This window comes from Staurois parvus, unplaced genomic scaffold (assembly GCF_062004578.1).
Source record: "Staurois parvus isolate SC_StPar_1 unplaced genomic scaffold, SC_StPar_1.0 ptg000877l, whole genome shotgun sequence".
Lineage (NCBI taxonomy): Eukaryota > Metazoa > Chordata > Amphibia > Anura > Ranidae > Staurois > Staurois parvus.
In genome coordinates, this window is record NW_028318673.1 from 279,598 (window position 1) to 292,093 (window position 12,496).

Sequence of the window (12,496 nt, forward strand, 5' to 3'; positions counted from 1 at the left end):
TCAGCATAGAAATGGTATTGGAAACCATGGAAAGCTATCAGCTGACCCAAGGAAGAAGTGTAGATTGAGAGTAGGAGAGGTCTAAGGACAGAACCTTGGGGGGCCCTGACAATAAGAGGAGTAGGAGAGGAAGTAGAGTTGTGACATCGCAGGTGCGGTAAGATTCAAACCAATGGAGAGTATAGTCACAGAGACCAAGTAAATAGAGTTTTTTGAGGAAGAGGGGGTGGTCAACTGTGTTAAAGGCAGTGGAGAGGTCCAAGAGTACGAGTATGGAATAGTGACCATTGGTTTTAGTGGTTAGTAAGTTGTTTGTGAGTTTTAGGAGAGCAGTTTCTGTGGTGTGTTGTGGGCAAAATCCAGACTGAAGGGGATCGAGAAGGTTATTTTCAATAAGGTGGCAGCTCAGCCGGTTGTAGACTAGACGTTCAAGGAGTTTGGAGCCAAAAGGGAGTAAGGAGATGGGTCTTAGGTTGCCAAGATTGGTGAGGTCCAGTGAGGCTTTTTTAAGTATGGGGGTGACTAGCGCATGTTTTAGAGAGTTTGGGAAGATGCCAGTAGAAAGGGAGAGATTGAAGATATGAGTTAAAGAATAAAGCCAGAGGGTGACTTTAGTATTCACGAGGGAACAGGGTCCGGGGGGCAGGTGGTTAGGTGGGCTTTAGAAAACAGTTTACCAACCTCCTCTATAGTAGCTGGGTTACACAAGGGAAGTATAGATTGTGCAGGTGGACAAGGAGTGTAGGGTGAGGAAGATGTCTGATGGACAAGGAGTGTAGGGTGAGGGAGATGTCTGGTGGACAAGGAGTGTAGGGTGAGGAAGATGTCTGGTGGACAAGGAGTGTAGGGTGAGGGAGATGTCTGGTGGACAAGGAGTGTAGGGAAGATATCTGTACAGTGGAGATCTCGTAGTGAATTGTATCAATCTTATTTTTGAAGTGATTAGCGATCTCCTGGGCAGTGAGTGAGTTAGTGGGTGGAGGTAGAGAAGGATGAAGTAGAGAGTTAAAGGTAGAAAAGAGTTGATGGGATTGCATGAGAGGGTGTTAATGAGAGTGATAAACTAGGTCTGTTTGGTAGAGTAGAGACAAGAATTGTATTTTTGAAGGGCAGATTTATATTGGTCGAAGTCTTGCTGGGTCCTAGTCTTACGTCATAAAAGCTCAAGAGCACGGCCATTTTTTTTGAGGCATCAGATATTGTCTGTTTGCCTGAGCTGTAGCAGTCGGGGCCTAATTCTGTGTGTAGTGAGGGGGGCCAATGTGTCCACGGTGGATGAGAGTGAACTATTGTATACAGAAGTGGCCAGGTTGGGGAAGGACATGACTGAGATTTTGTCATAGAGACAATCTGTTGCCAAAAAAGAAGAGAAGGGTTAAGATAACGAAGGTTTCTACAGGTAACTGGTAGTTAGAAGACAAGGAGGAGGAAGCCAAGGAGAGAGTGAAGCTAATACGGGATCAGAGAGAGGAAGAGGGAAGTTGGTGAGGTTGCAAGGAGTTCATAGGTAGGAGAATACAAGGTGGAGGCAGTTACCATTGGAGTGAGTAGAAGCATGCGTCCATTGTTTTAGGTCAAAAGAAGTGGTTATGCTCAGAAGTTTAGAGGTAGCAGGAGTGTTACGATTAACAGGGATGTTGATGTCACCAAGAATGATAGTGGGAATTTCAGAAGAGAGAAAGTAAGGCAGCCTGGCAGGGAAGTCATCAAGGAAGCTGGATATCGGTCCAGGAGGACGATAGATCACAGAAATTCTTAAAGAAACTGGAGAGAACTGACAAATACAGTGAACTTCAAATGAGGAGAGGGACAGAGAGGGAGGTGAATGGAGGACCTGAAAAGTGCTTTGAGGTGATAGGAGGATTCCAACTCCACCTCCTTTCCATCCACTAGACCTGGGAGAGTGAGTTAAGAGGACACCACCATGGGAGAGGGCAGCAGGAGAGGGAGAGTCAGATTCATGAAGTCAGGTTTCTGTAACTGCAAGCAAGTTAAAGGAGTTTGTGATAAAAAGGTCATGGACAGAGGTGAGATCATTACAGACAGAGCGGGCATTCCAGAGGACACAGGAAATCATCATCATCATCAGGTCACCTGATCTCCCTTGGAATGACTGGTGAGTGCATTGGTTTGTGGTGTGAATGGATCTGAACCTCCTTTTGTCACCTCTTCCTTTATATCTCGGTTGAATATACAGATGTTGTTGTTACGTTCAGCACTTTGTTGGCTGTCTTGGTTGTACATTACTATAATATGTCTGCTGTCCAAGTAAGATGAGTGCACATTGCAGGCCGGAGTCTTCTCTTCATCACCCTGCTGGTCATCGATCATCAACACAATGGAGGAGTTTATTTTTTTAATTACTTTTATTTTTCCTTCATGTTCTTTTTTTCCAAGTTTGATGGACAATTACATTTTGTAAAATGCAATAAAAAAAATAAAAAGAATCTCCTTACATTTAGGGGTCCATTCATAAAAGATGTCATAACAATTTATCCAGCAAGAGTGCGTGTCCATTCCTTCTGTGTGACTGGGGGAATGATGGATGTTATTAGGAGATTTGCTGGTCGAATGATGTCCATTGATTTAAAATGGAAAATACCACATGTGCCACTAGATAGAGAGTATTGCTAAAAAACGTAGCGCCATCTAAAGGCCAAATGTGGTATTTTCCATATTAAATCAATGACTGGTTGAATATTGTTGGTTTATTGGACTTTTGTCCTTCTATGTCTGATGTACTCATACCTGCAGGAGTATGATCTCAGGGATTAGTATGAGACCGTGCCTGAAGAAAGAGACTAACTACCTAAAGAAAATTTCTTGGACAAACGTGATGATCATTCATCCGCCATGAAAAATTCTGGCCATACTTTAACACAGTGATTTCTTATGATCATCAGCTCCATCTAGTGACCAAAATGGGGGATTTTTCCTGAAATGAACTCAAGAGTAAAAATAAAATACTGCATTATGGCAACTAGATGGAATAAATCAGTGTATGAAATTATTATTATTATAGAGGATTTAGGGCGCCAACAGTGTGCTCAGCGCTGTACAATATAACAGGAGACAATACAGCAACAATACAGATCAATACAAGAGGGATAGGAGGGCCCTGATCCTCAGAGCTTACAATCTACAAGATAAAATACATCCAATATTCATCACAGCTGGGCGAATGCCGGTCACATCTGTTCAATTAAATATTTTTTAAAATTAGACTGCAAAATCTTCCACCACAAAATATACTCAGCCAATGACAGGTCAGGACTCCATTTTTATTCTTCTCCTGCTATCAATGGCCGACCCGGTCCCACACTTCATCCATGTCTTTGGGGACCTCTGATCTCCTTATGGACTGTTTCCTCCATGATGAAGATCAGCCATGGAGTATATCTGAGGTGTATATCAGGGTGTGCTTCTTCCCCACATGAGAGCTGGGATGTCCAGCAACATTCATCTAGAAGACATTTCCCGCACTCAAGGCACTAATACACCTCCAGGGTTGTGTGGGACCCCTGATGTACAGGAAGACAGGACTTCAGTGAGGAACATTTCCCTCACTCATGTCCGGAACGCGGCTTCTTCCCCGTGTGAGATCTCTGATGTCCAGAAAGATAGGACTTCTGTGAAAAACATTTCCCGCACTCAGGACAGGAATACGGTTTCTCTCCTGTGTGCAATTTCCGATGTTTGTAAAGATCAGACTTCTGTAAAAAACTTTTCCCACACTCAGGACAGGAATATGGCTTTTCCCGTGTGAGACCTCTGATGTCTGTAAAGATTGGACTTGTCTGCAAAACATTTCCCACACTCAGGACAGGAATACGGCTTCTCTCCCGAGTGAGATCTCTGATGTGTGTCAAGATGGGACTTAAATGAAAAACATTTCCCACACTCAGAACAGGAAAGTGGCTTCTCCCCTTTGTGAGATCGCTTATGTATGTAAAAATCTGAAGTGTCTAAAAAACATTTCTCGCACTTAGGACAGGAATACGGCTGCTCCCCCGTGTGATATCTCTGATGTCTGTTCAGACTGGACTTCCATGAAAAACATTTCCCACACTCAGGACAGGAATACGGCTTTTCTCCTGTGTGAGATCTCTGATGTTTGTGATAAAAGGACTTGTCTGAAAAACATTTCCCACACTCAGGACAGGAGTATGGTTTTTCTCCCTTGTGAATCCTTTCATGTGTGACAAGATCTGATTTTACTACAAAACATTTCCCGCACACAGAACAGGAATACGGCTTCTCCCCCTTGTGAAACCTCTGATGTCTGTAAAGTTGGAACTTCCTTAAAAAACATTTCCCACACTCAGGACAGGAGTGCGGTTTTTCCCCCATGTGACGCCTTTGATGGGTGACAAGATCTGATTTTAGTACAAAACATTTCCCGCACTCAGAACAGGAATGTGGCTTCTCACCTGTGTGAAACCTCTGATGTCTGTAAAGTTGGGACTTCCTTAAAAAACATTTCCCGCACTCAGGACAGGAATACGGCTTCTCACCTGTGTGAGATCTTATATGGACATTAAGACCATGTTTAGAACGGAAACCATTCCCACACTCAGTACAGGAGAAGCTCTTTCCTGTTGGAAGGCCGGCCCGGTCCCGCACAGTCTGAGGTTCCTCAGGATACGAGGAATCCGATGGTCCATCTACACTGGGTGGGGCCGGATGGACATTGGAGGGAGCCGGGTTTTCTCCTAGAATATACTGTATGATGTCCTCATCTTCTACTTTCCATTCTGGAGACAAAGTGAGACAATCCTCGGAGGTTTTCCTCATCTTCCGACCATGGACTAAAATACAAAGACAAAGAGGATTACTAGACAGAAGCTGATTGGTTTCCCCAAACCAGGACTCCGCCCACATCAGACAGCTTGGTCTAGATGGGTGACTTCCATCATGACTTTGTACACGACTTTCCAGAAACATGATGCTACTTCAAAGCAAACATCGAAGGGATTATAAAGTCCCAAACACATTCCATTCACACCTGAGCATAGCTGAAATGTAAGTTCCCACTGTGACAGACCCAACCGGGACATGGGCTTTTGGAGGGGACTGCAGGCTAGCCTCTTGCCTACTGACCATGGCCCTGGTGTCTGAGGGGGCTTTATTCTTTGGTGTGTGCCTGGGGGGACCTTTGGAGTAGCTTACTTGGGACTCAAGTCCATATCTCCCCAAAACACACAGACTCTGAGAACTGGAGGACCAAGATACAGATTTGGGGTCCCTGTCCCCAAACTAGAATTGACTGTTTTCAATCCCCCTCCTTCCTAGACTCAGAGACTCTAAGATGTTGATATAATCCGTAAAACAACCTGATGCTGATGACTCTTGCTGGAATCTGTTTATTAAGGTGTGATGTGTCTTTCTCCCATTGTGTGCCTCCTAGGTGTGCTTTTTTAATGGAGTCACCTATTGTTTGTCTGTTGGGAAGTCCTTCTGGAGGTGCCTACATGATAGGATTAGACCGATGTCAGCTTCACCTCGTTATCTAACCAGTGTGGGGTGTTTATCCTGATGGAGGTCCTTCTGGAGGTGCCTACATGATAGGATTAGACCGATGTCAGCTTCACCTCGTTATCTAACCAGTGTGGGATGTTTATCCTGATGGAGGTCCTTCTGGAGGTGCCTACATGAAAGGATTAGACCGATGTCAGCTTCACCTCGTTATCTAACCAGTGTGGGATGTTTATCCTGATGGAGGTCCTTCTGGAGGTGCCTACATGAAAGGATTAGACCGATGTCAGCTTCACCTCGTTATCTAACCAGTGTGGGATGTTTATCCTGATGGAGGTCCTTCTGGAGGTGCCTACATGATAGGATAAGACCGATGTCAGCTTCACCTGGTTATCTAACCAGTGTGGGATGTTTATTCTGATGGAGGTCCTTCTGGAGGTGCCTACATGATAGGATTAGACCGATGTCAGCCTCACCTCGTTATCTAACCAGTGTGGGATGTTTATCCTGATGGAGGTCCTTCTGGAGGTGCCTACGTGATAGGGTTAGACCGATGTCAGCTTCACCTCATTATCTAACCAGCGTGGGGTGTTTATCCTGATGGAGGTCCTTCTGGACGTGCCTACATGATAGGATTAGACCGATGTCAGCTTCACCTCATTATCTAACCAGTGTGGGATGTTTATCCTGATGGAGGTCCTTCTGGAGGTGCCTACATGATAGGATTAGACCGATGTCAGCTTCACCTCGTTATCTAACCAGTGTGGGATGTTTATCCTGATGGAGGTCCTTCTAGAGGTGCCTACATGATAGGATTAGACCGATGTCAGCTTCACCTCATTATCTAACCAGCGTGGGATGTTTATCCTGATGGAGGTCCTTCTGGAGGTGCCTACATGATAGGATTAGACCGATGTCAGCCTCACCTCGTTATCTAACCAGTGTGGGATGTTTATCCTGATGGAGGTCCTTCTGGAGGTGCCTACATGATAGGATTAGACCGATGTCAGCTTCACCTCATTATCTATCCAGTGTGGGATGTTTATCCTGATGGAGGTCCTTCTGGAGGTGCCTACGTGATAGGATTAGACCGATGTCAGCTTCTCCTCGTTATCTAACCAGTGTGGGATGTTTATCCTGATGGATACTATTTGTGGGGACTGCCCCTATTTCTGGAGTGTATAAAAACTGTATTTCTGTTCAGTAAAGTCGTTCTTGTTTGACATCTAAGCTAGTCTCGTCTAGTCTTGGGTGCAATGCCCGGCTACAATACCTTGGGCCTGTGTCCTGGAGGTGAGGAAGCGGTTCTATGATGGAATCACCTATTCGGGGTGATAGGCATTCCGTCACATTTAGTGACAAGCAGTGGGATGTTTCCTGCAGTCTGGGACTTCCAAACCACCACCGGGATCTGAGGTCCGGTTAGCAGAAGAGGAGAGGTATGGACACCAGCCGCCATGGAAGAGGAATACGTAAGGAGGGTGCAAGAGATGCAGATGCAGCACAGAGGACCAGTGCCAGTGCAGGTCCTGCAGGGATGGGATGACTCTGTCCGCTGGCAGCTGTGGAAGGAAGAGCTAGACTGAGAGCAGCGCTGCCAAGGAAAGTCTCCTCTCCATCCAGGACAGGTACTGGTCGCAGTATGAAGTGCGGATGCTGTTATTGGGGGAACCATCACACAAGGAGTGGACAGTTGGGTTAAGAAGGCTGGTCCAAGCAGAAATGCTGCTGATTGAGAGCTTCAGAGCCTTCCGCTGGCATGTAGCCCAGGGGTGCCCTCGGACAGAAGACAACAGCCTGATGGAAGGCTTTGGCTATGATGGCTTGAGGCTGTTGTACTGGAGGCTGTCACAGGATCCTGACTTCAGGAATGATCTGGAATAGCATTTGGAGGAAATCATGGATTACAGGGACCAGATGCTGAACATCTCAGAAGTGCGCTGGGCACAGGAAGATATGGAGTTTCTAGGCCTTCAGGAATGGGAGGTGGAACAAGCATATAAAAGACTGCTCAACAAAGCTCATCAGTATGGCCAACACCCATGGATGGGATGGATTATGAGTTGCCCACCGAAGTGCTGCAAGCCGGTGCCCTGGATTTTCAGCAATTCCAGAGACTGAGGATTTATTAGACTTTTCTGCTAAGGAGGAACAGCCCAGTTTACACATGAAAAACACACACAAAAATAAGTGGGAATATGTGTTTATGCTGCATTCAGGTGAGAATGGGATATACTAGGGAGAAAGTTTTTATAAAACAAGGATGACCAGGGAGAAGAGGTCAGGGTTAAAAAAAAACAAAACACATCATGCTTCAGAAGTAGCAGAAAATGTGCAGCAATTAAGAAAAACATACAACGTACTGGTGACTTTACACTGAAGTCTATGGGAGTTGTGCTGCATAAGAATTAGGGCAGCACAGTGGCTCAGTGGTTAGCACTTCTGCCTGGCAGTACTATGGTCGCCGGTTCAAATCCCAACCACGGGACCACCTGCCTGGAGTTTACATGTTCTCCCTGTGCCTGCGTGGGTTTCCTCCGGGTACTCCGGTTTCCTCCCACACTCCAAAGACATGCTGGTAGGTTAATTGGCTCCTGTCTAAATTGTTCCTTAGTATGTGTATGTATGAATGTAAGTTAGGGACCATAGATTGTACGCCCCTTGAGGGTTAGGGACTGATGTGAATGTAAAGCGCTGCGTAAATTGATTGCGCTATATAAAGTACCTGAAATAAATAAAATAATATAAAATTGCAGTGACTCATGGCACAGCCAAGAAAACTAGGAAATGGCTCCCCTGACCTCCTACCAGGTCATTTCTTTATTCATGGACCTTAGTCAGAGAGTGAGGAAACAACCAGAACTGTTTTTTATAGGAGGGACAGTGATGAGGGGATTATAGGACGAGGGTCCCCACCCCCTCTATCACTCATCGCCATCTTCCCAACACAAGAAGTACTGCACTTCCTTATTTCTCCATGATTTACTCATAAAGAACAGCGGGGCTGAGCCCCATCAGAAATAATATAAGTGGTGAAGCGCTCAACTTAAATAATCAAAAACTAGTGCATTATCCCCATATATAAATATCACATCCCTAGTGGTATAATGATACCCAAATGATAACTCTTAAGCTATGCAGATATACAAATAATAATAATATAAATAATAATGAATGAAAAACTAGTGCAATATCTTCATATATACATAATATATCCCTGGTGATATAGTGATAAACAACTAATATCTCTTAGACTGTGCAAAAGTGATACTAAAATACAATTAATAATACCAATTTACATGAAATATTAATTACAATAAATTAAATAGTGATGCCACACTGTGCAAAATTATAGAAAAGTGTTCAAATAATGTCACTCCATGCTTTCCTGGAAAGGAGTAGACGAGGTTATCCTTTGTTTCCAGAATGGCCAAATGATAAAATAACAAAAAAAAGAGGAAGGGGAGAACGAATTAAAAAACAAAAGCAAAAAAACAAAATAAAAACAGGAGCTAATCTTAGTGGATGAATCATCTCAATGCTGAGCGCAGCTGAGGCTCTTTGTCCAGGCAGCTTTAATTGACTGCAGCAGACTAGGTGCAAGCAAGCTCTCCTGGGACACGAAGGAAGCTCTCTGGCCTGCCCTGATGCTTGAATTCGTTGTATGAGGGGAGTTATTGGAGTGTTACTTACTGCCTAGAGGAGGATCAAGGTCGGTGGAGGCAGTGGAGGAGATTAATATCTGGCAGAGATATATATATAAAAAGCTCTGTGACCCGCAAGGGTCGAATGTGGAAGGTGTGGGGGCATTTCTGCTATTGAGGGGAGTCACGTCAAGATTTTCAAGAAGAGCACTATTGTAGCATGGAGTGACATTATTTGAACACTTTTCTATAATTTTGCACAGTGTGGCATCACTATTTAATTTATTGTAATTAATATTTCATGTAAATTGGTATTATTAATTGTATTTTAGTATCACTTTTGCACAGTCTAAGAGATATTAGTTGTTTATCACTATATCACCAGGGATATATTATGTATATATGAAGATATTGCACTAGTTTTTCATTCATTATTATTTATATTATTATTATTTGTATATCTGCATAGCTTAAGAGTTATCATTTGGGTATCATTATACCACTAGGGATGTGATATTTATATATGGGGATAATGCACTAGTTTTTGATTATTTAAGTTGAGCGCTTCACCACTTATATTATTTTTGTTTTACATATCTTGCGGTATAGAGAATTAGGTGATAGCAGCTAACTCACTAGGTTCTGTGGAGCGCAGGGGGATTTCTGTATATTTATTTGAGCCCCATCAGAGGTCAGAGAGTGAGGAAACAACCAGAACTGTCTTTTATAGGAGGGACAGTGATGAGGGGATTATAGGACGAGGGTCCCCACCCCCTCTATCACTCATCGCCATCTTCCCAACACAAGAAGTACTGCACTTCCTTATTTAGTCCATGATTTAGTCATGAAGAACAGCGGGGCTGAGCCCCACCAGAGGTCAGAGAGTGAGGATGGGGGGAGAACAACCAAGATGAAGACTGGACTGATCCTGAAGACCACCATCATTGGGGTATTGACTCCTCCCTCATTATCACTTTCTGTTTAAGGGTCCAAAGTTGGAGGATGTTATCACATTATTATCACCATGTAAAATCTGTGCTCCAATCACATCATCCGATATAAAATGTCCAGCTGGGAGGAAATGGGTGTAAAATAATGTATTGTACAGCTTTTTATATAGGATACAAATATTAGGGTAGTACAGTATATAGTGCAGGGGTCAGGAGTATGTAATGTGCAATATAAATTATACAGTGTAAGGGTCAGACTGAACTCTGGGGTCTTGACTTGGGTCTGAGACTATACAGTCATATCCCTCCACCCAGCACAGCCACCAGACCACAGAGCAAGGAACCCTGGGACATTGCTCTCTCAGTAAACTTGCTAGACCCACTAATGGGGAAGCAGATACAAGACTCATAACCCAGGTGTCTAGGTCTAGGAACATCTATGGTGAACATCAACATTTTGCTGCCAGCTGAACCCCAGAACCTCCATAAATCCAGTCTAGATACATAAATTGTGTCTGCAGCACAGAGAAGGAAGATTATCCGAGAGAAATCCAGGAATACAGGACGGGGAACACAGCTCAGGAAAGTGACCAGGGGATTACAGGCTGATATCACCCAGTCCCCGCCCTACTCTGGACCAATCAGTGAGCAGTATGGGTGGAGGAATGGATTTAGTGTTCATGACCCACCTGTGCTGATCTCTGTAGGAGTGTCCTCCTCTATAAATGTCCCCGTTATTCCATCCTCCTCCATAGACTGCTGATCATCCCTCACATACGCCTCTTCTTCTTCTGCTTTCACCTCAAATTCTATATTTATCAGATCTTCACTCTAAATCAAGGAAATGAGAGAAAATATCATCTGTAAAATATAAGCTTTAATATTGTGACATCACTTAAAACGTTCATATCATCTATAAAATATATTAATTCACAGAAAATATCAACACATCACCTTTACAAGTCCATGTTCTAGATTCTCCATCCCACCTACCTTGTAATAGTGAGGGATGGTGTGACCTTCCTGTGTGGAATCCCGGGAATACAGAGGATGGGGACATCTCTCTGGTGGGTTCCTGGTATTAGGTGGCTCCATCAGATCCTTGTGTCCTTCTGAAAACTCCTCCATCACTCCATACTCCTCATCCTCCTCTTTATACTCTTCTTTAACAACAATAATATAATCATCGAGGATTCCACTCTGAAAGATATAATAAAACATTCATTGTAACAAACATGCTGTGTATAAATCACAACTACCAATAATTGTTCCTCATCTACCTGATGATGGTGAGGGATGGTGTGACCTTCCTGTGTGGAATCCCGGGAATACAGAGGACGGGGACATCTCTCTGGTGGGTTCCCATGACTGGATCCATCTGTAGGAAACACACACACTGACTGAATCCATTGTTTCTATGTGTTTATCAGATGATGGGGGATCTAGGTGGATCCTCCGTACTGCTCTCTCCTTTACAATAAAGTCTCCTCTTACCCGGTGATGTGAGGGGCGGCTGATTGTCCATCATGACGTCCTTGTAGAGATCCTTGTGTCCTTCTAAATACTCCCACTCCTCCATGGAGAAATAGACAGTGACACCCTGACACCTTATAGGAACCTGACACACACAATGATACAGTCACCATCCAGACACATCCCTTGTCTGTTACTGGAGAATGTCCCAGAATTCCCGGCACCGCTCACCTCTCCTGTCAGCAGCTCAGTGATCTCTCTGGTGACTTCTAGAATCTTCTTCTTCTTTCTCTCTTCTATCAGGGAGGGAGGTGGAGGCAATGTGATGTCATATGATCTCCAGACTTCACAGGAGGAAAACTCTACATCTGAACACAAATAGTCACATCAAATGATATTCCCAGAATCCTCCTCACCTCTCCATTCAGGTCTCCATTTTATTAAAGCCCCACTTCAGGCTGAGGTATAATTTCCCCCCACAGGACCCCCACACTACGCAGGGTATAGGCTTGTTGCAGCATTCTGATGTCATTACATACAACGCAGGACCAACAGTCCCACTTTACATGTGAGGATACCAAGGGGCCCCCACATCCTAAGAGCATCAGAAAAAATCAGATGGAGGGACATTGGGAGGAGGAGCTGTGAGGTCAGTGTGATGTCATAGGATTCTCTGGATGGAGGGACATTGGGAGGAGGAGCTGTGAGGTCAATGTGATGTCATAGGATTCTCTGACTCTGGATGGAGGGACATTGGGGGGAGGAGCTGTGAGGTCAGTGTGATGTCATAGGATTCTCTGACTCTGGATGGAGGGACATTGGGAGGAAGAGCTGTGAGGTCAGTGTGATGTCATAGGATTCTCTGACTCTGGATGGAGGGACATTGGGAGGAGGAGCTATGAGGTCAATGTGATGTCATAGGATTCTCTGACTCTGGATGGAGGGACATTGGGG

General features: G+C 44.3%; 1 protein-coding gene and 1 pseudogene across 2 annotated transcripts; both read right to left on the reverse strand.

The window, feature by feature from the left end:
- Nucleotides 1–2,347: 2,347 nt before the first annotated feature.
- LOC149443074 (uncharacterized) lies at nt 2,348–11,045 on the reverse strand (annotated as a pseudogene). Its single transcript, XR_016306704.1, has 2 exons — nt 10,759–11,045; nt 2,348–4,808 (listed from the first exon to the last, which is right to left on the reverse strand). The product of XR_016306704.1 is annotated as an uncharacterized LOC149443074 (transcript).
- On the reverse strand, nt 11,012–11,454 carry LOC149443075 (uncharacterized; the record flags this gene model as incomplete). The annotated part of the gene is made up of 2 exons (XM_089655932.1): nt 11,012–11,269; nt 11,350–11,454. Coding segments are annotated over 2 exons (363 nt in total), but the record flags the coding sequence as incomplete, so codon positions are not given.
- Between the last annotated feature and the right edge of the window lie 1,042 nt (nt 11,455–12,496).